Here is a 26,657-nt window from a genome sequence, read left to right on the forward strand (position 1 = left end):
CAGCAGTTACACAGAGAGCTCAGCTTCTCCTCTGAAAGGACATGGTCCAAAGGGCTCCTCCAGCCCCAGCTGCACAGGGCGAGCAGGTTTCTGCCTGCAGCGACTCAGCCTCGTGCCCCTTCCCTGCTGCTGGCATTGCCTCCCTCAGACCTGCCGTTGTACCCGACAAGGTGCCATTCCCTAATCTGGTCCTGCCAAAACGACACCGTGCTGAAAAGTTTGCTATTAAAAATGTGTGCGCGAACTTGTGACGTTTTGGATAGAACCARGTTAGGGGGGCAACCACATACATACACACTTAGGCCAGCAGATCTGAGGGAGAAGTGATGAGTAGGTAAAACAGACCCTTCTTAACCTCAATCAACTGTACCCAGAACATCACGTCTGGTCACAGCTGCTCTGTTAARATCAGGGACCAAATTCAATCAGTACAGCATAGAAAAGAATTTTATTTTTGCTCTTTGGGCAGAACTTAACACAACTGCAATTACTGAGTTGTGGGACACTTATTATGGAGGCAGRGAAAGCAACACTTCTATGAAATGCAATAAAGTCTGACTTGAAAATAAGGTGTAAAAATAAACTTTATGGAAAAGCAATTTCTCATTTAAATATGTTTCATTCAGTGAAAAATACTGACAAAAAAATACAATACAGACGTTGGTGACACAGTCTCATGTTGACAAGGATATTGCCGCATTTCAATACCTGACTTCTATGGTAATGAGATTTGCATTTTTTTCCCCTTTAACAGCAAAGAACATTGAGCATTACTTCCAAAATCAATCATTCGCCTTGTTCCTATGTAAGCATTACAATTTGGCCACAGAGAACTGTTTTACTTCCTTACCATCTGTGAACACATGGTAGCTTCCCCACCGTAACTAAATCAAATATTGCATTTAAGAGGTATCCTTCTACMCACTGTACAGCTGTTTACATCTGGCATATGAGCTTATACCTATCTCAAGAGCATTGTTTCTGAACTTTCTACCTGGTACTATTTAACAGCACTGCTCACTCTCCCTTATTTCATCCTCATTCTCTTATTTCTGCTATACAGTTGTAAATGTCTAGGTSTTTCATCACAGAAAACAGCTATACACGTTTACGTTCGTATTCAGAGCCTTACCTTTGAGTAAAAGTTACATAACTCAGTTAAACATCAAAAGGACAGAAAAAATGCTAACTTAGAAAGTGAACAAACGTATTTTCTGCTTTCTTTCAGCAAAAGTTAGTTGCAAAAAATCAGAAGAATCAGAGCCCTTCTCAGCTGCAGCTAACTCGCTCAACGCAGCKACCAGCATGATGTGCTCCTCCAGCCAGCATGGACGTTCTGACCCAATACGGTCCCACACAGCCCGCACAATCCAAAACAGAAGATCACAGTTTTTGTTATTAATAACCAACCTAAAGCTGGTTTTAGATGTCACTTTCTACTGCTTTGCATCACTGTAATTAATGAACACAGAAATTTCTGAAAGCAATTATTTCAGCCCTGCTAAATGCATTCCAGTAAGTACATATGAAAACAAAATTTAAATTGAAAAGCTGAAGACTACAGTAGCCTCATGTTGACAGGTCACTCTGATTCTAGGTCAGCGCAGAGTCTATTTTTGACTGCTTTGATTATAATTGCTTACAGAATAAAAAATAAATAGCAATTATCTCATTGTCATACAAGAAAAAGATCTAATAAATGAACCTATCTTTAAGTAATATTGAAAAACAAATTATTTTGAATTGCCAACAGTGTCAACACTAGTAACAGTCTTCTATTGAATAAAAGACCCATTTTAGTCTACAGAAGTATTTCAGCAAACCAAAAATGTCCAACTACTACCACATAAGGCTAAACTCAGGCCTGTATTTATCAACTACCTATAGAGTCTTATCAGAAAATCCATAATTACAAGGGTCATCTGTGCAAGTCTGCAGTCCAACAAACTCATATACACATATACATGTTTAACTTGACTATCACAACAGTCCTGTGGATTTCAGAGTAACAAACAAAACAGCTGAAGTACACAGGGGTTTGACCAAGTTAATCCTTAAAAGGATATAGGAACTAACTTTGCAAACTAAACTCAAAGCTACCAAACAAAAGCAAAWTTTCTTGAACTGCTACATAAAAATATTCAAATATTAAAGAAATGATATGCCATTTACATTGCTCATTTCAGTGGATTTTCAGTTTGCAGATACCACCTTGAACAGTTGAATCCGTTTAAAGAAAATTAAACACTAAATGGAGGATTATTTCAGCTTTTTCAGAAAATGTAGGACAAATGCAAAATGCTCAGGATCCACCACAGCAATGCACATGGTATTTTGTCCATCGTATTAAACTCAAAGTAGCTAAGCCTTGCAAATCTGTCGGCACTGCACTGCCGTCTTCCAAGGGCAAGTCCCGTGGCTTCCTGACCTAGGTTAATAAGTCTTTATTCTCAATAACAACTGAGACCAYGAAGCCTCCCTGAACTGAACCTAGGCCTGTGCTCCTGACATTTCAGATACCATGATGAATTGCTCAAATAACATTCWCCCAAGCAGTTAGCTTTCTACATGAATTTAATATCCTCTCTGTAGTCTCCACACATTGCACTTTCCAGAACTCTCTAATGGACAATTTCAGTTTTCACCAAGTTTTTTGGTGAAAGATTTTTCTTCCTTTCTTGGCAGAAAGGTAGGGCAGGAACGTCCGTTTCTTCTGAAAATAGACCACCTAACTAAATAACTGGGATCATTAATAGGCTCAGATTTTGGCAGCCATGGAAAAGGAAATACCATAYAACTAGCATTTCAGCAGGGAGTCACTCAGATTTTCAGCCGAGTGTGTGCCTATACGTGTCTGTCGTCATCCTCCCAACTTTGTTTTAATCCATAACCCATTTCAACAAAGATTTGAGAGAGGGGCGGCGATCCCAAACAAGGCTGYTTCCATAGGTGCTATGAGAACTGGCAGCTGGAAAGAAGGGAGCAATTATGAATGTCCCTGAAAGTATCCTGTCGCTGAAAGCCCACACTGAAACCTAGCAGCTTTTTAGATAMCAGTGAGTGCAAACAGGAGAGAAACCTACAGAAAAGCCCCAACAGCAGGAAAAATCTTAGATTACATCTTAAAACTTCTCAGGCACCTGAGTCGACCACAAAGCATAACTCTCTTTTAGTACTCAGGGAACAACTGTTTTTGTAATTTTGCTATTTATGCATGGGAAAAGGATCATTTCCAAAGCCCCAGCCAAGTTCCTCCCCTTCTCCCTGCTTGCTCTTCTCTCTGTCTCTGGACATCTTCATCTCTTTAAAACTAGCCCGTAAAGTAGATACAGCAGATGATGGCAAACCTGGACTTCCCCCTCAATGCACAGGAAAACAACGCATAAAAAGCATGCTCTGGTTGCTTCACTTTACTCCGTTAAAAAGTAGGATTGATGTAACAGCACACATCTATCAAATATCAAAACTCAGAATGACATACCAGAGCTCCTACTTGGCACATTCAAACTCTTCTCCCAGCCGAGCTGCTCTGAGCAACCACTGCAGAAACAGCTACTGCTGCCCCCTCCTCCAAAGGGCCTCCAGCCAGCAGCTGCCTCAAAAAGCAACAGAGGATAAAGCAGCTTTTGCCTTTTTTTCCCCTAGCGAGGGAGGATGAGCAGGTTACCTTCTCATCACAAAGAAATACAAAGCTTTTTCTTTATGCAAATTGAGAATAAAACTGATTTTCTGTCGTGCTTTTATCAGAAAAATTCAGGAGACAGAAAAGACATGTTGCCTGTTGTCCATTGTGCAGTTGGGATGATGCAGGAGTGATGCAAGACACAGAAAAAAACACAACAAACCAACCAACCAAACAAACTTGGAAAAGCTTTCAAGATTTTAAAACATTTTCCATTCTACACCAGAATTTTATGAAACAAAGAATGAGAGAGAGAAGAAAAGCAGAGAGAATGGGATAGTTGTGATAACAGGACAACCAGGTTGTGTTAGCCAACAACAGCTGAATGGTTGAGGGCCTTCACTTGGGACATCACCAAGTGTGGGTCAAGTCACTGGCCTGCAAGGACCCGAACTTTCTCCTCTGATACCCTCTACTGACTACAGCACTGATTATTCAAGGACAGTGCTCCTTGACCAAGGCTTCTGACAAAAATGACAAGAACTTTCCTATAGAGGGTTTCTGTTTTGATAAACAAATCCTTTAGAAAATTCCTAACAAATCTACCCATAATTACCTCTAACAACATATACACAGGCTTCAGCTTATGATTTCCCTCAAATTTCTCTCTCCAATGTCTGTAACAAACTGCAGGTTTCTCCACACTTCCTCTCCACATTTGTTTGGAGATCGTTTCCTCCTTAGTAGTCTTTTAGCCAAGCTACATGCTTAGTTTTCTTCCCTTAACCTTTCTAGTAACTCACAGCATGAATGTGGAACATACTCACAGCATTCCTGTCCTTTACTGAAACGCAAAGATCCTGCCCGAAAAAATGCGTACACAGATTTTTAGAGTAACACATGCACACACAACATTCATGTGTGAGTGACAAACATAGTTAAATRAGAAAATCATGTCATCTGTAATTCCTACCAAAGACTTCAGGTACTAAAAACCTGCATGCAAAGCAGCTGGTGGTCTCCTATTACCATGCTGGCTGCAGCAAGCTCTTCACATCTCATTAACAACATAATGAAGGCTCAATCAGAGATACAGCCTATCAAGACTGCCAAATATAGGAATATAGTGGCTAGATTASAAAGATTAGCTTGTATCAAGGTTTTTATCGCTTAGTTCTCAAAATTGGTAAAGAGCTAGTCCTGTGACAGAAAATATTTTCCTGTGAGCAAATAGCACACAGAGAAGATGAAATCCTCAAAGTGCTATGGTGGTATCACATGAAGAAGCTGGTACCTAGCAGGTCTTTCCACAGGTGGTGCTTAAAACCACAAAAGCAACTGCACCATTAAAGTCAGACCAAGAAGAGTGATTAGGATGGGGACACGCATGCTTACACTGATGACCAAGTGTACTCTGCATATATAACATAATTAGGGCTCAGCTCAGCAGCTTCATTTCTCATGTATATGGTAATTATGATTTAATAGGGCTTCATAATGTTCTCCCTAATTACTGATTATATCTTTTTATACACTTTTATATACACATATACGTTCATATATTTTCAAACGGGTGGCACTGATGCACTCAGACGAAATCTGAGAGAGACAGGAAGATAAAGAAGAAGAAAYCAACCCGCAGCAGGAGTCAACATGATCGGATTTATTAACAAGCGATGGCAAGCAACAGGGCAGCCATGAGCCACCCCGCCAGCCACGTGGGGTGAAAGCCAGAGGAAAAAAACACCCTTTTAGCAGTGGTGGCTGGTGATCAGACCCCCGTATCTCACACAACTTCATCTCTAGCCACTTTTCACATAGTCCTCAGGTAAGYTGAAAACTGCTAGCAGCAGGGATGACAAGTATTCGATCAATGCAAGCTGCCTGCATGGGGTCTTTAACACCCACTGAAATCAATGGAAATATCTTCTGACCTCAGCCCACATCAGATTATGCCGACAGCAGAAACAGAGGCAGAAATACAAGGGGTAATAAATGAGCAAACTATTAATTACAAACAAGAGTAAGCACAAAACCTCTCTCACGTCTTCTTTGCTGAATTAGTACTGCGTGCAGTTAGCTGGGCGCCCAACCAGTGCAAGATGGTACACGCAAAGTGATTTCGTCCTATAAAAGCCACTTTATGAGGACGTGCAGTAGCATGTCACCATCCACTTCGCATACACTATTTGAAACTATTGCCCAAAACAAAAACTGAACCAACTCTGAAATACTACCTAGATTACCAAAGGTAAATTGTATAAAGTCAACACCTTGCATTTTACCTTTATCTCTGTTATTATTAGACCTTCCTCAGTTTTAACTCTGATCAGAACTAAGTTTGTGACTTGACTCAAGAAGAGATGACCCAGACTTTGTACAGCCTGGCAATGTGACACAGGAGGGCAGGGAAAGGGTCTGCAGACATCAGAAGCACAGAAACACCAAGCAAGATGATAAATTACTCAAAGTGGTACAAAAGGACATAAAAATAAATTACAAAAGGGAAATTTTATATAGAAGAATATTTCTTGAGAACAGAGTCCCTGGTATTGACAGTCTCCTAGAAGAAATGGGGCCTCGTTTTTAGGAACTTCAAGATCAGGATGAACACATATCCCAKTGGAGAGGATGCAGGGATGCTGCGCTACCAGGAAAACGGCAGACTGATCTACCTGATCTCCATCTCTGAAGCAGTGTTCCCACAATAAAGCCCTTTTATTATGAAGAATAAGAAGGCAGGAGTTTGCAAAGACTCAAACAGATTTCAKCTTAAATATCTCTCCAAATTAGAATACTTTGTAGGAAAACTAGTCAAATGTAGTGTTTATTCCAAGCATTTTACTGCCTCAGTCTCATTAACCCAATACCTTACATGCTCTCTTTGTAATGCAAATTTGCTAAAATACTATGCTTTCCATAAAAAATTCACATAGACACTCTCACACTGCTCAAATATAAATTGTAAGTGGAGCAAAAATATACTAAATATCCTGTAATACTTAGGCTCTGCAYCGAAGTCTTATCTGCGTAAGCAGTTTGTGAAAGCAGAAATCTTTGCTGTTGCTGCAGCCACTGTAGCACAAAGGTAGAAGATTTCCCAAAGCAGCTGACGTGGGCAATTATAAACTGAATTACCACATGCAAAAGCCAAATAAAAAAGACTTTGTAGAAGATTCCTATAGGAGACTTTTTCTGAGGAAGAGAGATCATTACAGAGAGTAGAGAAGATACCCTGCATTTAAGGAGGCTAAAAATTGGACGTACTGACCTGCTATCAGAGTTCCCATTTAACAGCTGCCTGCCCAAACACTCTACGTCCTTATGAAGTTTTTGGTGAATCCTCACCATCTAGTAACACGCATGCTGTTTCCAGCCACTGCACTGGCTGGACTTAATGTCCCCATCCATCGATAACACGTGGAGCCCAACAGGAGAAATAAGATCATCCTGATGAAGGTTTCTAGTCCAACCTACCCTAGATGCTCTGCATAGCGCAAGATGACCTGGTGTCGAGGGAGGGACCAAGGAGAGGGAAAGGTTCCTGTTTCTTGATTTACATAACTGTGACAAATGGCAAAAATTTCACCTTGAAGGTGCAATGTTATGGTGACTCTCTCCCTTTTCCAATGGACTTAGGGGTTGGAACATGAAACACTAATAAACTTATGGCCATTCACATACTCAAATTACACTCAAATTCATAGAACAAATCCAGATTGATTTTGAACTAAATCCATATACRTAGAATAGATGTAAGAATCTTATAATCTTTTCTTCCTCCCCACTAGCATCCCCTCCATGGGTAACAACTACCTACTTCCAGAGATGATCTGTAATTCAGCCATCTCAAATTAAACTCCGAGCAAGTGCTTTCAAACTATATTTAGCTTTGAAAAGTGCTGCTTCTTTTTCATACATAAAGTAGGGCCTGGAAATTGTCTAATTTTCTCAGCTTTACCAGTTGGCTAAATCTTTGATTTACTGGGACTATGGGGCAGAATTCAAGACACCCTTGCCTGCAGTGACAGAAACGTCTATACTTGTTTTTCAGCAGGATTCAGAGCTTTGATGCACAAATGAGCTATAGGAGGCATCTTTAAAGAAGTTTTCTTTATTCTATATAGGAACAAGCCATCAAAAATCACATTGTAAAATGGAGAAGGATTAGTCTATGTGTATATAACACATGTACTARGTAGTTAGGATGTAGCAATTCAACTGGGAATACCTGCTGACAACTCAGCTCGACTTTGCAGTAAAGTCAGATGTGAATGCTGAGCATATCCTTCTGGCTCCCTTTCCCTTCACTAATTATATTTGTTTATGAACATTCTGTATATATTATTCAAAGTTTCAGACAATTAATTTATCCATTTGATGTGCAGAACACGGAGATCATCAACACAGGCTATGTCAACATTGCCTCAAGCTGCTGCACAGGGACACACTCTGGCCACATGCCATCTGCCACCCAGGTGTRCCTCCCAGCCTGCCCCTGTTGCCCGATCTTCCAAAACGCATTGAGGCTCCGCTACTGTTCAAGAACCCAGATGACTTCCCAGAGGAAACCAGGACCTCAGAGGGATGATGCACACTTGCACCTTTTTGCAGCTGCACCAAGCCATTATAATGTAGCAAGGGCTCAGAGGTAGGGAATCGCATTGCAGTGCGTCTGCCTAGCAGCACAGACATAGCCAAAGCTAATCTTATTTAACAAGAAACTTTTAAATGTTTAGAATGATCAGAGCCACTGCAAAAAAAAAAAAAAAAAAAAAAAAAAAAAAAAAAAAAAAAAAAAAAAAAACGTTTTGGGCAGGATCTACAATCAACACACAACCAAATCAATAATTCAGCAACCATCTTCACAGCATACGAAAAAAATATGTACCTGTTCAAATGCCTGCAATTATTTTTCAGATGTGTTCAGAGAGAACAAATACACTGAAACCTATTTGGTTTTGAACATTCAGTTAATTTGGTAAGTTCTCCGCTTTTGGGGAAAAAAAAAAAAAGAAAGGCAGCAAAATGTGGACAAGGCACAGCATGAGCAGTCATGCATTCCCCTGCCCACCTGCCTGAAGCCCAACTCAGAGGAACGTATCTGGCTATACTAGCTTAGTGTCATCTCTCTTAGTCCTCAGCCCGTCCATTAAAATGGTCAATAATGATGCCAGCTGAGAAACATCCATCACTGGGAACTCATTTTTACAGGTCATTGGCTAGCCAGACAACAACAGCTTCTAGCCATTACTGACCTCTCTTAGATATGAACCACTGATTTCCTGGAGAAAGACAAGCCGTGAGCCATCCATTTTCTTAATCATAATTAAAAAACAAAAACAAAACTGGTCAACTGTTTCTGTATGATTTGGTTTGCACAAAATATAAACATGCAATCATCCAGGTACATTTCTGGGATGCAGATACTAACATAATAGGAACCTGAATGCATTCCGTTCATCTGCTGAGACAGGGATTACACCATTAAAAGTAGGTGCTATTAAACACAAATTAGCATCAGAACAGTTTGGAGATCAAAATGTTCTGGTGCATCGATCCCCAAGACAGCTGACAAAAATAATTTGAACGGGTATATTTTATGATGGTAAAATTAACTATCATAAAAAAATARTAAAATGCCCTTTAAATATGTTCAGTTCTCAGTTTCATTAAGATGCAGAAGAAATTTTTAAAAATGCCATCACCATAAAGCTCAAGCACACATAAGAAAAAGCAAACAAACCTGCCTGAATAACTGGCTGTTTGCAGTATTGTCTGCCTTACAGCTCTGGCAAAATTGGATTCTTCAGTTGATCAGTCCCACTCTTACTATTCTATGCAGTGCTATGTATTACAGATAGATCTGCATATTTTAAGAAAAGTGGAATATAACAAACAAAATATACACCAAAATCTGTATCAAGGAAAAAACATACAACCAGCTATTTTCTCTTTCAAACATTTTAAATATGTGTCATTTGCAAACAACAGAAGATTCTCAGTCAGAGAGACAGACTGCATCATGTCTGACTCCARTAAAACGTCTCTTGAGAAAGCATGCCTTGATCTAAAATCCTCATACTCGGGTTGTAATTTCCAGTTATATTTATAAGAATTTGCTTCCTCCAATTTCATAATTGAGTCTGCACGGCTCCATATATGCCCATCAGTTATCATATGACTGCAAACCTACTTGCCTGAGAGATACTCATTCTCAAGCTTCAGAAAAATGTTAGGCTCTCCAGGTTTTCCTGAGGAGCTCATGCCCATGACCAATGTCAATGACTCAGACTGCTGCTCTCATCCAGTCTCATGACTCCTGCATCTCTCTGTTACAGTGCTTCACAGACTTGCTGTCACAATAACCATCGAGATACATGAAAATTACACAGCAAAACCACAACTAGCTGCACGTGTCCAACATTACCACTCTCGGATATTTACTGAATCGCTCTCTTACTCACCAGGCTCTCGGTCCTTAGCAGCTATGCACTCTTTTATGGACTCTGTTATGCCAAGACTAGCTGCAGTGGGGAGTGGGCCGAGCAAGGATTCCAGTGCGGGTGGTCTTACAGGAGCTTCACTTCCATTTTTGCATTCTCCGTCTTCATTTGTTTTTAATCTATCCTTCTCAAGAAGTTCATTATAAAAGTCCTTATTTAAGTGATTAGCAGCTGCTTCCAGTTCCTCATCTTCTGCCTCCTCCTCTCCAAATATGCTAGAGGTATTATCTTCTATAGAATCTGAACAGGGAAAAAAAAACAACAAATCATTGCACACCATCTGTTACAGAAACTAAATAAATAGGCACTCACTTAAAGAATAAAAACCTTTAGAGAAAATCTGTAGAAGAAATATACACTATTTACAATACACGAATGTACAGTTTCCAGATGTTCTTTAAATTCATTATCTTTCCTATTAAAACATATTTTTGTGAATACAGTCATCATTTAAAATAGATTCATTGTGTTATCAAAATACGGCAGGGTTTTGTGACAGCAGCCAACTACTTACCAGCATAATTACGAATAAAAAACAGTCAATTCAACCTGCACAAAGGCCTTCCACATCAATAGATCAGCTAGGGGGTTCAGGGACAGAAGGGCCTAAGTTCTGGTCCACTACATTTTTGATGCTGAAARGAAACATTCTCAGGTAGGAGCACCAAACATACTGTACCAGAAAGGAAAAACAACCAAAATCATTAATGAACGGTAATTCTAATAAACAACTTGGGTTATTTTGCACGCTGRTATTTGTAATGACTAACAGATAGCATGTATCCTAAGGCAGAGAAAACCCCAACATGTAAATACAGATCTTTTATAATACAAGCATATACATGATCACAGTTATTACAATGAAGTTCATACATATAAGACTGGATCTGAACCCATTATTATTTAATAGTATCAACATGATATAGACTTACCATCTTTAGTGAGATTTGCAAATACTCCTTTTGCTTTTGGTCTACTATTTTCTAATTCAATCTCTATTTCATCTTGATAGCTCGATATTTCACCTGTAACGACGAAATAAAAATAGAACTCAGCCACTGTTGATGTAATTCTGCATAAATGAGTGATATGTTACACTGAACATGACTTATACCTTCAAAATCTTCCAGCTTTTTTGATAACGCCTTCTCAAGCTGAAATGAAAATCAACAAAACAAATTAAACGTGAAATTGCTAAAAAAAATAACTCTCTGTACTATTTGTGAACTATATATTCAGACATGCAACTTCATGGCATTTTTAAGGCAATAACCAAGTTTCAAATCACAATTCAAACTACTTTGTTGTGTCAGAAAGGTAAGATGGACAAGTTTCAAAATGCTGACTGATTTCAAGTGTTATCTCACCAATCTCTCTCTCTCACCTGATACTACCAAAGGGACTTTGATTCTGGCAAAGTGCAGATAAAAGGCCCCGTTTTTCTGTCCCTACAATTGTGCCTGTAGACGTCAGCAAGTGCAAGGACAGCGCTGAACACATTGCACATGCGAGTACAGACTGACGTATCGACCAGCAGCACTCAACAGACTCTGGAGGACACCAKAAACATGCTAACAGACCTTTAAATGATAGTATAATATTTAGAATATTAAAAACAAAACCCTGAAAAATGAATAATGTAAGATACGGCTAGAACGGTTACAGAATCTTCCGCTCTGGAGCCAGCTTCMGTTCATGCCTTGCAAAGAAATTAAGCCCCACACTAAAATTACTCACTATGGCAGCACGTGCTATACACCACAGAATAAAATGAGCAGCCTAACTAAAGTAATTAGAGTATGTGTTTTCATATGTGTAAAATAAAAAAGCAGTTATAGGTAATGGCAGTGCTATCTTCTTGAAAAAAGTGCAAGGTCTCGTTRTTAAAAAGCAAATACCTTTYCAATTCTGATCTTTGCTGAGTAGGATGGAAGAGTGCAYACAGCACATAAAAGAAAGTAGACATTAGGACAGCTATACAAGATCTATGTGCCACAAGCTCAGCTTCATTTGTCACCCCAATATTTTAAAGATCAGAAGATCTGAGGCTTAGATAAAAGCTATGGGCACAAGAAGAGAAACACACGTGCAGCAAGTGAGCAAGCAAAAAGGAGAGAGCAGCACTTAGTGTAACCACACACCACCTTGCAAACGGCGGCAGCATCTGGGCAGAGTTATGGAGCCTTCATCTGCAACAYGCCAATCGTGCTAAGCACCAAGTGCTGCTATCCTGCAAAAACCAGAAGCTCGGCTGGTGCTCCTCTACCCAGCCACCGAACGTCCTGGATGTGCGCTAGCACGAGCAGCGACTCTGTACCCCTCGCAGCAGCCGACTCGAATGGCAGCCATGCCTTGATCCCTCATCAGGAGATATTTACAGCTACATTTGGCACACACCTGAAAAAGCATGCCTCTTTAGAGAAGTGAGCAAAAATAATATGGAATGAAAACTTCTCAACTTTTATTTACTGGGAGGCCCATCTAATAAAACAACCAAAAACTATCCTTTAGTTTATGGGCATCATATATGCTAACACTCCTCCTTTTCCTAAGAACTTCAAAATAGATGCAACTAAATCTTACCAGAGGCCGGTCAGACAGGAACTAGCATTAACCGATTCACAGAGGAAAATACAGAAGAGAGGAGAGAGGCGAGAAACACACAGAGTATCCAGCTCAGAACCCACCTGCTGTATCTTCAATTTTTTTTGACCAGCCGTAAATGAAGGAGGATCACATTCTTCTTCCAAGTCAATCTTCATAAATTCATCTATGGTAAGCTGACTTGTTGGTGTATCTTCAAATTCTGTCAATCTGCCAGAGAGTATAGTATATTACTGTAGCATCTTTAAGAACAACTTTAAAAGTAACAAGACCTGTCAAACTGCTAGATTAGAGAATAAACATGTCATCCTTGGAAATTCTTGCTCAAACACAGAAGAGATTAAAACTGAAGTGATACTAATGGTTTCCTCTGCTCCTAAGTAAGCATCTTTTCATATCACAGATTAGTCTTTGATTTATTAGATTATGTAAAAAACACTTTTTTGATGAACAAACACTGAACAGAAATGGGGAAGCCACTCAGGTCAATTATGCGCAGACTGACAAAACTGAGATGAGAAATACAGATCATTTCTCCTCTCCCACTGCTTTTGTGATCAACATCAAAAAAATACACCAGATTCCCAAACTAAAATGTCTGCCATTAGAGCATAAGAGTATGCTCAAGAATATTCTTAATATATTAGCATGATTAATTCACACAAAGTAAACGTTAAAGTAACATATTTTCAGTCGACTGTAAGAGGGACAACAAATGACCTTCCAAGGACACAAACAGGCAGCCATGAAATAAAGGGATCATCTGCACGTTGCATAGATTAGATAAATGCATATAATCGTAAAATAACATAATTTGCCCTTGTTCAGTGTTCACATTTTTGAAGTTACTACCTAAGTGGGGGGGGGGGAAGAGAGAGAGAGAGAGAAAGAGAGAGAGAGAGGACTAATTCCCCAGGGAACTGCCATGAAACCAGCCGAATCTTTCAAAGGACTGAAACCGAGAAGAGACTGCTCTGTCATAATTTCATCTACAAATTTCAGCATTTTATACAGGTGGTTGAAATGATCATATCCATTTTACAGCTGGAGAAAATAAGACAAAAGGTTAAGMACAAAGCCAGGTCGGGGAACGTCTGGCAGACTGCTCTTCTGACAGAAAGTGCCCTTTTAATAATATCAACATTTTCCATGGGAAAACTGCAATGATGGGCCTGCAGCTGCTTTGCTGCGATATTCCCATCTTCCAGAGGAAGCAGAGCTGACAGGGGCTCCCATCTGCAAAGCCAGGAAACTAAAAGATGGTGATTCAGTATTCCCAAAACAGGACCTTGCAGAGTTTCCCCCCAAAACTGTTTTCTCTTTTGCCTCTGATTGCAACAAAAATTCTTCCCAAGTAGGAATTTTCTCTAGGGTAAAAATTCAGTTTCCGACAAACTCCAAATGCCAAGGCCAAGAGCACCTGATCACACATACTCCCTAAGTTAGTATCAGTGTCTGTATTATTTTAGTTACCTACCTCCTCAAATGAGAGAGAGTCCTCAGGTTATAAACAGAAATCAGTCTAAATAGAAAAGAGACTCAAAGTGGGCAAAGAAAGCATCTTCTCCATTTTATAAACTGGGGAACAAGATGAGACCAAAGSGCATCGGCATGACGTAACATCGGCACACTCGCTTGCAGGCACCTTGCTCCCAGAGCAAAGCCCGCAAGCCAACGGCGCATCTCCTGCTGCGAAACGCGTGGGGGGAGTCCAGCAAAAAAAACAGGAGCAAGCAGCATCCTGAGCACACGCACGGCTCTGCCAGCCGATACCAGCACTGCCGAGAAGGAAGCATCTGAAATCTAATCTCTCTTCCGGAGTTCGGGCATTTCCACGAAGCACCAAATTCAAAAGGTACTTGAGAGTGACTGACAGCCCAAAACCTCCTCCTTGACGTGATTGCCAAAATGTTCCCTTAGAGCATCGCTGACCAGCTCCCTCCTCTTCTCTTTCAAATCAAAGTCGGCAGGAGAGGAAAATKCTGTCGATAGTGGGAGCATCCAGCTATTAATTAACAGACTAGAAATCCTTCTCGACACAACGGGCTTCCAGCGYGCATTACCACCTTCCAGGAGAGTGTCTCATCCACCAGGCTAGAGGCAGAACTTGGCTACGGTGCCACTACTATTATTTTAATTCAAAATTCATTTAATGCCAAATCCATATCTCATTTTAGAAGCGTGGAGCTTCCCAGCCATCATCGTTAAACTACACAGTCATCTATCTCTTCATATCCTCACCCTTCAGCCATATGAACTGCATGTTTACAGGTAGTCCCACTTCAACAACATGGTTGAGGCCACCCAGCCTCACTGAGCTGGAACATTATCTTCTCTCCTGCTGTCAAAAGCCAACATACACTTGACACAGATCCCTTGCTTCTTCATCCCATGCACGCTCCCAGTTTGAGACAGGCACGCAGACACCCAGCCCCACCAACATGGCAACACCTGTAGCCAGGCAGAGCAACTGAGAAAAAGTCAGTGGCAAAATCAGTCATTTATGAAGGAAAGTAGGAGATGAGGTCACCACACCTGGATTTCAGCCCCTCAGCTCGCACAAATCTCCTGTCAGGCACCGGAGGCTCAGTCCGTGCTCCCTCGCTCAGTCTGTCCTGCCGCATGACTCGCATCACCCACCAGCACGATGGTACAGGCACAGGACCCCCAGTGGCCAGCCCCAAATTACAGAGAGGCATGTCATCTCTTAATTTCTGGACAGCCTTAACCACAAGACTAACCTTCCTCCTGAAACCAAGCACCACACCCAATCCTCAGCCTCAGAGCTCAAAAATGATCCAGCTAAATTCACTCCACAGACATCTCCATACCAGCAGTGTCCTACGTCATGAGGAGGACGAGAGTTTGTTAAACACAAACCGTGCACAGCCACGTGCGGTCCCTGCTCTGCAAAGGACACCACCAAAAGTCCCCAGGTCCACAGCTGAAGCCATACAGACATCATGGGACCAAGACCTGCAAAATCTGGTGTTAAGCACAGTGCGCTGCAGGACGGAGATCTGCTCACTCAACATTTTCTCCTTTAAATCAATATAAATAAATACTGATTGCCAACCACCTGTCTGCCTCAATGTTTTACATTGGCTGATGTTCTGCCTATATATTTTTAAACATTTCTTTAATTTTCCCCAGTGTTTGGACACATGCCATCAAGGCAACACACTGATGTAAGCCGGAGTCTACATGGCGTAAAACAAGGTAACATTAGTTTGGCAGCTAATAAAAGCTGATGCAACCTTAATTATAAGCATGATAATTTCAGGGGCAAGGGAGTGCCCTCATGAAGAAAAAATAGCTGCAGGCTGTTTTGGGGGTTTTGGTTTTTCTTTTTTTTTTTTTTTAAGTTCCACATAAAAATGATATCCAAGTTCATTTTGTACTTTTGTTAATCTAAACATCTAATAAAAGTAGCCATTTTAAGTCATGCATAGAAAGAGGAAAATAAACAGATATACAAATTAGGATCTTATTTCTTTGGCATCAGTTCAGAAGGGCTCTAAAATCTGAAAATTGACAGATGAGTATTTTCTATTTATAGCTGAAGCAGAAGCAATCGCTACAGTTCAGGCTAAGATTCAACTTCCAGAATAAATGCTCCTCTTGGAGTTTCTCACAGGCTCTTTCAAGCAAACTCCTTTGGGAGAAAAATTTTTCCAGCGCTTGGTGTCATCTGCCTCTAATCTCAACCCCTCTTTTCAGAGAAAAATTTCCACAGCTTTTGTTCAACCAGGGTGCAGATAGAGCACTTTTGTGCACAGAACAGCAAACCCGTTCCATTCACACTTAATTTAGCTCCCAATAAGGGAAAATGGGTCAGTCATTTTGAAGTTATGAGCAATGTTTTTTTTTCATTTTGTCTTGGTCCGAGGAGCATGTCCAGCGGAGACTTCTGAATCTAGTCTGTAGCTAAGAAGAAAAAAGACTCCCAYGCGGCACTAGCTGCTCGACTTCAGTATTTTCTCGCAATTCTGGAGTGGTGGGGCTCAACAAAGCCCTTGAGCATGCAAGGTCTTCTAGAGTCCAGCCCAAATGCTTCAGGAGGCCCAGAAGTTCGAAGCCCGTGATGGACCTCTAAGCAGGGCGAAAGCAGAGAAAGCCACGCTGGCCGCCTCTCCCCGGTCAAAGGACAGCAACCAAAGCTGGCGGCCAAGCTCGGAGGGGCACACGRCATCGCGCTGCTCGCCTCCGAACACAGAATCGACGTCTAGGTCTAGGAAGCAGACGGCTTAAAAAGAGGCATCTCMTGCTGGACCTCTGTGATCTACGCAGTCTTAACTGTCATGCTAATTACAAATATTTCAGTAAACAGAACAGCCGATTTGACAACTGCAGCGTTTGCAGGCTCTAGAAAAGGAAGGAACTGATTTGTATYGTAGTGAAGCGTCACAATATTTCACTCTATTGCCACAGTCTCACCAGAGCGTTCATCACYGCTGCCTGCTGCTCTCACCTGTGCGCTCGCTAATACGAGACATGCTCAAGGCTCACGCTGCCGTGGCAAACTTTAAGCAACCGTTATTTATCATATTACAAATGTAACCAGCTATTGCATCATCCTTCTCTACCCTTGGATTTTTTTTTCCCACGCCAGATACTGTTTATGCGTGAACTATTTATGGAAGAATGYAAAAACACATCCTTACAGTGACACTTAATACAGGGCATATGTCAGAACTAGTTACTTAATATTTCCTACAATATCCAAAAMGTATTTTACAGTATTCACTGATATGAAAATAATTGAGAGTGTAATGTTATTATAAACAAACACTGTACGTATCTGTAACTTGATTTATACTTACGAAAAAAGGTATTTTTAAAGACTGCAKCAGCAGGTATCCCCATATTAAAGGTAAGCACAAAATCAAAAGCAATGTAGTTACTATGGTTTTACAATTTACARTTCATCACCTGAGCTGTGCTAAATTACTTTGTTCCTAGCCCAATGCAACTGCAAAGAGAAGTATTTTCAGTTAAACAACTTTCATGATATGTTAAATTAATATATTTCACCGCTTTTTGCAGTGGACTAAGAGCACGCACACACAGCCATTTACTGAAAATTAATTGGTGACTGATAATTTATTGCGTTCTTTTGCTGGCAACTCTCTGTGGTTGCTGGAAGTATTAAAGAACAGATACCTTGAAAGATTTATTCTTGCACCAATGAAAAATGCCATTACAAACTAGCTGCTTTTACTTGCTTACATCAAAACAGAAATTTAAAATTATCACAAATTTGTTAGCATAAATTTTAAATTTCTGCAAACGCTTACACATATGATTGACTCTGGTTAACATTTAGGCACATGGTTAGCCCACTAATAATCTCACTGACAGATCTTCCTTGACATCCCTGAAATCTGTCAGTCAAAAGCTTTCGGAGTTTTTGTTCTAGTTTTCCCCACTGCCCCTCAATCAAGCATTTACACTATACTAATGAAACAAAGTGTTTTAGCATTCCTTAAAATTTTGTTTCATTAGCATGGCTCCTCCACCGTGGCATGTTAAAACACTCCATGATCTTCACAGAAAAGAAAAATGGCACACTGCTTCATTTCTTAACCTAACCACTCGGACGAGCAAAGTCAAAAACACAGGAAACTTTACAAGATCTAAGCTTGAGTTAGCGCTAATAAATTAATTACTATATCAAAAGCAACAGATGATAAAATAATTTTGAAATGCCAATTTTAAAGAAGTACAAAGTACTGAAAAATATGGGGAATCTAATTAGTATTAGCCTACTAGCTGTATAGAAGCAGGATTTAGATAGCAATATTGCCTGTGAACTGGATTCTTCAAAAATAAAGCCTTTTTCCATTAGAACAAACTATTCAAYTTGCAGAGACAGGCACCTCCAACCTGCATGGATCTAGCTGGCTTTTAACCTACCATGCCAGAAAGATTTCTAGAAATCATTTACAAACCACTTTAAATTATTTAAGTTGTGACATTGAATACTTCTCGATKTAATTTCTTCGTTGACCAGAGCAGYGGTCAGTGAAGAWGCCCATGGCTGCTCACCTGCGACCAGGTGGAAACCTCCAGCAGCTCCTTCACCTGGGGCAACCTGCCCGYTTTTCTCTCCACGCAGCACTTCAACCAAACGCCGCTACTCGACTCYGCCTTCCCGCACATCCTCCACCTTTCTCCACGCTCAAACAGCTTAAGGAAATGCCTCTCAYTTAATTCACCAGATGCCTTTCCCGGAGGTTGGGCCCGGATTTTACTTGCATCTCAGCAGAACATTCACTTCTGCAAGCCTCTCCTTCCAGCGTCCCGACCTCGATACAGCTTCAGCACTGCCGGACTCCCAGCCCCGCAGCCAGGCACCTCCCTGCCATGGTCTCCTCGGTCCCGAGCCCGCGCTCACGCGCCAAACCGCTCTTCTCACCTGCCATTGCAGAAGTCTACCCCACCAGAGACTGCACTAGCTCTTCGGGCATGAAGTTTACATGAGCTACATATTGCTGCAATGAAAATAAGACAAGCTGCAGGCAGTACATTTCTCTCTACACATGAATCTTTATTTTTTTTTCCAGAAAATTACCAGTGCAATCATTGAAAGAGCTACAGCTGGATCTACAGGGTATCAGCAAAGGACCCTACCCATGAAAATCCCTGCAGTATCTTCACTCAGTTTGGTGACTGGAGCTACAGTGTAATGAAGTGTTGCCTTACCTTCACCAAAAATACTCCTTTGGTTTGAAGAGAAACACCTCAAAAATAAACATTAAGCATTTTAAACCAACTCTGGGTTTTCATTTCAATTCCTTCTAAATGAAGCTTTGCTTCCACTGAAATTTACCTCTCCTGAAAGTTCATCATAAATAGGTTTGTTAACAGACAGCACTTTAAGGAACTTAGAAGAAATATGTTTATGTAAAAAGCAGTTCAATTTAAAGATAAAGAGAGCAAGTCAAAGAAGTAAAATGCAAGTGTTAACAACGATAAGCTGACTTATTTTAATTCCTATTGAAGAAGTGCCCAAGATCTTCAAACAGGCATAAGGGTCGCACAGTGTTAGATACTGCACAATGGACAAATACCACAAAAATTATTCCCACTGCAGATAAGGTATCATTTGGTACGCAGAAAAAGTATGCAACAGGTGACTAAACAGATGAAGGAGCAGAATATACAAAGGTGAAAGGGGGAGTAGTGAAGACAGGCGCATTAAACAGGCGTAAGTGTGAGGATTCAACTAAATAGAAGGGTTGGGTTTATTAAAAGTTAATTCTGCTACCTCCACAGATGATTACACAGAAAATAACAATTTGACTAATTAGTTAATATTTGTACAGTGCTTTGAATATATAAAGTGATATATAAGTTAATATCCTTTCAATTAGACTAGAAATGAGGTATAGAATTACCAGTGCATTTATTAATATTTAATACTTCTCTCTCCACAACAGCTACACGCTTTACATTTTAATTGTGCGCTTCAAAACATAAAGCTGAAAGGCCCTGTGAAATAATTACAATGTTTTCTTAGCAAGATTCCACCAAAAAACAAAACACACAAGAGCTTTTTACCCAAATAGGCAGTTAAGAACTCTTGATCCAAGGATGGGGGACAGCTCCCCGGCCACTTCCAGGCTGCGTYGCGTTTCCCTTCGGAAGCAGATTCCCTTTATGCCCAGGTCATTTATTTTATGATGTGAAGGTTTCTAAGTTCCACYACGTTTTTGCAAACCCCCTCTTAAGAGCTGCCCTCCGCTTTCACCCAAGCACGCACAGCGCTTCCCCACCACACAGAGCAACAGTAGCTCTTTACAAATCCCAGTAACAGCAAAAATAATTTAAAGGAAATAAAACTGTACATCAAACCGAGAAGCAAAGAAATTTTTAAGAATGTGGAAGAAGTGCTTATTAATTTAGACAACTTCTACTCAATGGCGTTTTGAGAGGAATTCTTGAAAGAAGAGGAAAAAACCGTTATTCAAAGGAAATTTTTTATTTGCCTTTGCTAAATACTATATAAAATGCTCTTATTTGAAAAACATCAATCAAATTTATAGATTCGTGATAAATACTGTTGTAATTATAGCTGCCTGAAAATAATTCAGCTGTCACGTTTACCCTGTCAAAGTAAATAACGCTGTCATTTTAGTTGATGTGTGTGACTTGAGTAAACATTTCAAAGCACGAATTTTGAAGTAAGATTTCTTTGCATGAAACAATTGCTGAAATTAATTTTCCTTCCAACTCTAATTTATTATGCTTATTTTCTTAGCAAGAACAAACTCTTTAACTATTTAACCAGAGCATCTTGCAGTAGATTCTGGGTGCATAAATCATTAATTATACGAAATGCACATTAAAAAACATGACCTGTTGACCAGAGAAAAAAAACGGTGTTCGTACCGATACATCCTCACTGTCATAATACCCTAAAGCACCTGAAACATTAACTTATATTTATCCCTATACTACTCATGCAAGGTAGGGAAATATTATTACTCCTGTTCCATAAATGAGAATCTGGGGCACAAACATTTTTCACAATTAAGAAGAGAATATTACTAACAAGTATTAGATTCAGCTGGATGTGCTCAGGCTCACCTCAGCGAGATGGCAGAAAGAGTGACAACAAGGGAGCTCTCTAAAGACAAATCTTGGTCAAACAAACCTTAGAATATAGAGGTAAAAAATTCATACGGGGGGCAATAAAAAGCATGGTATTTCATTTAGGTCATTTTTCAGTGAACCTGGGAGGAAACAGACAGTTAGAACTGCTTCCTTCATAAAAAGGTGGAAAATATTAGTAGATCTTAAAAAAAAAAAAAAAAAAAAAAAAAAAAAAAAAAAAAACACACACACACACACACCCCAAAGGTACATAAGAAATTCCCATTTTCAGCTCCACATTCTGACGATAATTTGACTTCTGACCCTTTCAGGGAAGTTATCATTAGAGTCATTGTGTAGTCTTATATTTACTAGCAGAGCAACACTATTGGAAAAGAATGTTTTATTAAAATATTTTTAGACGTTCCACTCAATCACAGCGGTGGAACAGGACTTTTCAAGTATTCTAGATTAATGAAAACATCCCATTGTGCACCCTCAGCTTTGAGAATCAATTTTTTTCTGAATACATAACAATGCTGTTGACATTTCTCACATAAAGGTTTTTTGCCTTAAACTCTTCACCTGTTAAATGGACACAATGCTTCTTACTTTGCTAAGCATTTGAGGCCTTACATAAGAGGTAGATGTTATTACTTAAAAGTGGCCAGCTGAACACATTGTACTATTTTATTCTTGGCACATCTGAAAAGGAGAAGAACCTATTTTTCTCCAATACAAATTCGTTTTCGACTAGGCCGCTTTTCAGTACTGTAAACGACAGATAAATGCAATAAAACTCCACTGACCTTTTCCTTAATGTAGACTCACAAACCTTGACCACTCTGATGACCTCTTTAACAGTGCGTCGGAAATCATGCATTCTTGCTGCCACTAGCAGGGCTAGAGAAGAAGCAGGGAAAGTCAATGTCAAAAAGAGGAAAAGTTGCTGAAGAAAGGCAGAAAACAGGGAGATAAGCGTATCTTTGCACCTACGTTCAGTTAAAGAGCAGTGAATGCTGATGTTCAGCTGCACACTTGAACACAAGTGACTAACTTGTCTATACAAACTTTTGCTTCCCACCCAGTAAAATTAAGCTGATCACAAACTGTACCCTAGAAAACCCTGTGCTTTAGCTCGTCCTGGAAACCATGGCAAGCTATTCAAATGCAGCACAAGAATATATAACTGATCACACATTTTCAAAGTTACCATCTTCTTAGCAGAATTTGCTACAATGGAATAAAAATCTCCRGTTAACTCTGGAGGAGCGGGAAGTGAAACACTGAATCTGCTTAAGCTGCTGCTCTCATTTCTGCCACTGCTACCACTGCCCTACCAGAGCCCAGGCATGCTCATGCAGCACTGCTATGTACCTCAACACCTATTTTAATACTGGCTGTGTTTACATTGGCATTTTGATTCAGAGCAATAACACAGTTTTGAAGCAAACCCTTCATGAGCCCCATCCATCATACAAGGTTCAGTGCGCAGCATAGTTTTAAGCATGCAAACACCATTCCCTTCCGAGGAAGCCAAGCCCGAGCGCCTCTCCAGGTGGACATCACGTGCCACGGACATTCAGTCCAGGTGACCAAACTGAACCTGTTCCAGAGTAAACGCCGCGAACTGCACGTCGTGTGGATGGATGTAGGGTACTCCGCACCAGCTGCTTTTGCTTATTGATGCATGCTTTCTCAACCAAATTACATGCTGGTGTGCATACAGCCTAAACAGTTACTCAAAGATAAGGCTAGTTTGCCACAGAGTCCATACTCAAATTTGGAACAACGTGCAACAAGCAAATATAACTAACTGGAGGAGGCCAGAAGATTCAAGGGGATTGCAGAGTCATGGGTTGATGAAGGCTTATATACTGTTCTTCATTCAAGTACGTATATACAAGATCTTTCAAATAAAATAAAGTACATACATGAACTACGTGACTACATATGCTTTCTGTTACTCTGACCTCATTGCCTGCTACTGACTACCTTTTAATCCAGCCCTGCCGAGCCAGCAGATTTTTGGAAGCACCATTACAAGAACGGATCTTGGAAAGAGATGAAGGAGCAGAGGGCATTAACCTCAAAAATTTGTTAGGAAAGGGCCTTTCTTGCATAAGATGCAGTGTAAAGACATGCATCAACGCATTTGCAATAATGGGATAGTTTTAACCAAGATAATCTAAGCCGAAAAGAGCAGTAGGAGAGCTCAGGAGATATGTTTATTAAACCCMTATAGGCCAAAAGAGAAAACAGAAAGTCAGAACACTTGCATCATGCACAAGTTAGAGGGAACCAGTAACTCTACACAAGAAACCATGCAGATGGGGGAACGGGGCAGAAGCGTTGTCAGTGAAAATCTGACATAGCAGAAGATACCAGAAGACCTTCAGGCAAGACGAAGTGACAAAGGAAGGGAACATTTTAACAGCAAGCCTGAAGAGACGGCAGGTGAGAGGAGCTCCGGAAAGGACGACAGCAGATGCAAAATGCAAGATACACATGATCTGAACAAGACGTGCAGGAGGAAGGATAAAAACAGCAGTCTGAGTTGCAGAAGCTGTTTAGATGCAGAGCTGGGTAAACTGTAAGGGCCCAGCAAACCCCGGAGAATAGGGCACCACCGACAAAATGCAAAAGCTTGCATCTGTACCCAACTCCAGGCTCTTCCATCCAAGAGAGCAGGCAGCGCCCTCGTGGTTGGAGCACTACCCCGGGATTTCACGTACCTGCTCCACAAAGGCCGGAGGGCCTGCGGCCGGTGTGCATCCAGTCTCTCTTCATCCGCTGCAACAGCCTGAGAGCCGTCATGGACACTTCATGGTTCTTATCCCCAAATTCAAGCATGTGTGCAAAACGAGGGATGTACAAACAGGGATCTGCAACAGAACATAGCCCAATTATTTCTAATCCTGAGCTTGAATTTCTGAAACACGTAGCTCGAGCAGCAGCACCGCCGGCATGTCACGGCTAGCTCGCTACGTGGCTCGTGGACAGAAAGCAACRCTCGCAACGGCCCAGACTGTGTGGCTGGGGCCAGATCCCCCGGTTACTTATCTTTAGAAACAACTTTTTGGCATAGGTATAGCTAAAGTAAAATCCTTTCTTGTTTTCCAAAGAGAAGCTTTTAAAGCACTGTACAAGGGGGGGGGGGTGCACGTTTTTCAGGGTCCAAAGCTGCAAATGCTGAATCCAACTTGTGAGCAGCATTTCTGCTATCAGTGAAATTATATACAAAGTTACGTTTTTGAAAAAGCTTTTGTATAAACAGGTAACTTAGGTCCAAAACTTTTAACATTTCCTGCAGAGCAACAAATAAACTGATTTCCACGTCTTCTCTCGCACCCACCTAAAAATTAAGTTTTGAACAAAAGCCATTTGCTTAAAATTCGATGTTCCTAGCAAAAGTCCACTCACACCTTCGAAGTTAATCGCAGCCCCTTCACAGACTCACGTTCCACCAAAACCAAACGCCGTTTATTACAAACACTGAGGCATACCTTCCATCGGCATAAATTACTGGAACCCCATTAACGTCAACAGCATTATAACAATTTACATCAGCCAAGGATCTGCCTCCTGATGTATCAACCTATTTCAAACGCTGGTGTTACCCGCTCCAGACTAGCGGTGCTTTGCCTAAGCCAATTTATAATTTATCAATCTTGTAAAAGCTATGTTCAACGCGTGTTTACTCTTATTTGAGACATCAGTCTCTCATTTCCTGCCGGCCTTTTATCACTTGACCGAAAATCCATGAGGTTCGGTAAATTGTTAACCATTAGGTCTCAACTCAATTTCCTTAGCTGATCCCCTGCGTGGGCACTTTGACTGATAAAGACGAAAATTCGGCTAGAAACACTCAAGCGGTCTCACAGATTCGCAGTTAATCAAAGCAGCTTGAGTTTAGCACGAGGTTCTAACAGCGATGCCCCGTCGCCATCCGTAATTGCCACGCTCCCACGATACGGCGTCGCGCCTGCCAGCCCTTCGGAAGCATTTCAGCGACAGCACGCTATCTGTCGAGCTCAAGCTTCCACACGCRTCTCCCTCAAAATGCAAGAAATGCCAAAGCGCCATCGCTTCCTAAACATGATTATAAAAAAAGAAAAAAGAAATGTTTACGAAAGATTAACCGGCCTCTGCAATTCATAAGGGCAGTTATTCTGTATTTTAATTATCCAAGGAACGTGCCAGCGGATACCTAGGTACTGCACATACGTTAAGGTGCCGGTCACAGTGAGTCATCTCATCTGGAAGAACAGCTTAGGAAAACCCCTCTTCAAATATTTTCTTGTAAGGACATGTATTAACACAATTCTTTTTTTTTTTTTAAGTATAACTTTATGGATTTATAACGAGCAGAACTAACCCATTCCAAAAATACTACAAGAAACCTTTCAGCAGCGATAGCTTGCTTGAACGCATCTTTAAACCTTCCCTTCGACATTACGGCGGTCCTTGCCGGAGCTGCCGGGAGAGGCCCAAGCGCAGCGGGAATTCAGCCGGCTCCTCCGGCGGCAGGAGCAAGGCACTGAAGGGAGGATTCGCGTTAGTTCTTCACAGCTTTCTCTTCCCCCTCCCTCCCCGTTTCCCCGCATTTACACACGTTTGCATCGTAGCTGCTCAGAAATTTCGTGCCCACGGGTCATACGACAAAACGTTGCACGTTGTTAATCTAAATTCTGAAAGCACCAAAACAGTCAAAAAATGAAGACGCTCTTTGGTTTTAAGTAAAGTAAAAAGCCTTAAAGAGGCCATAAAYGGCTGGAACGTCAATATTGTCAGTACACAAATTAAACGCAGGGCCGCGGCTAGCGGGAACATCTGTTACGCGGATGCAAACAACTTAAAATCRTCCAAAAAATAATAAAAATAAACAAAAATACATGCAGAACCCAAAGACTCTGCATCTTCTCCACGTACGAAGCGGAAGCACCAGCGCACACGGGGCGCCCGGCCCCCCGCTGCCTGCGGCTGAAACCCTCGCACCCGAGCGAGGAAGTSAGGACGAGGGAAAACGCTCCGGGCTTTCCGGGAAGGGGACGGGGAGGGCTGCCAAGCAGACGTCTGAAAAAATTAAAAAGTTGTTTTAAGAGCGTCTGCTCCGCGCTTCTCTCCCCGTCCCGCTCGTGACTTGGCACTCGCCGCTCCGGGAGAGCCCAGACCCCCGCGGTTACTAACGGGGAGCCGGGCGCTTTCCCGGGAGACCCCCCCGGGGGCACCGCGGGGGCGGCGCACCGCGTCCGGGGCCGCCGGGCTGCAGCGAGCGGGAGGAAAAAAGCGGGGCCGCGAAAACACCGATTTTTTTTTTTTTTTCC

At 41.2% G+C, this 26,657-nt stretch overlaps 1 protein-coding gene across 1 annotated transcript in view; it reads right to left on the bottom strand.

Annotated features, from left to right (window-relative positions):
* The window catches only part of BRF1 (BRF1 general transcription factor IIIB subunit), a 167,694-nt gene that overhangs the window by 61,004 nt on the left and 80,033 nt on the right, over positions 1-26,657 (bottom strand). Inside the window, exons 6-11 of the mRNA XM_085315015.1 lie at positions 24,066-24,215; positions 22,140-22,233; positions 12,816-12,942; positions 11,243-11,282; positions 11,061-11,153; positions 10,090-10,368 (exon numbers count right to left, since the gene is read on the bottom strand). Coding sequence (XP_085171141.1) covers positions 10,090-10,368; positions 11,061-11,153; positions 11,243-11,282; positions 12,816-12,942; positions 22,140-22,233; positions 24,066-24,215 — 783 coding nt within the window. The remainder of the gene's footprint in view (positions 1-10,089; positions 10,369-11,060; positions 11,154-11,242; positions 11,283-12,815; positions 12,943-22,139; positions 22,234-24,065; positions 24,216-26,657) is intronic.

This window comes from Rhea americana, unplaced genomic scaffold (assembly GCF_003343005.1).
Source record: "Rhea americana isolate MKP2758 unplaced genomic scaffold, rheAme1 scaffold_42, whole genome shotgun sequence".
Classification (NCBI taxonomy): domain Eukaryota; kingdom Metazoa; phylum Chordata; class Aves; order Rheiformes; family Rheidae; genus Rhea; species Rhea americana.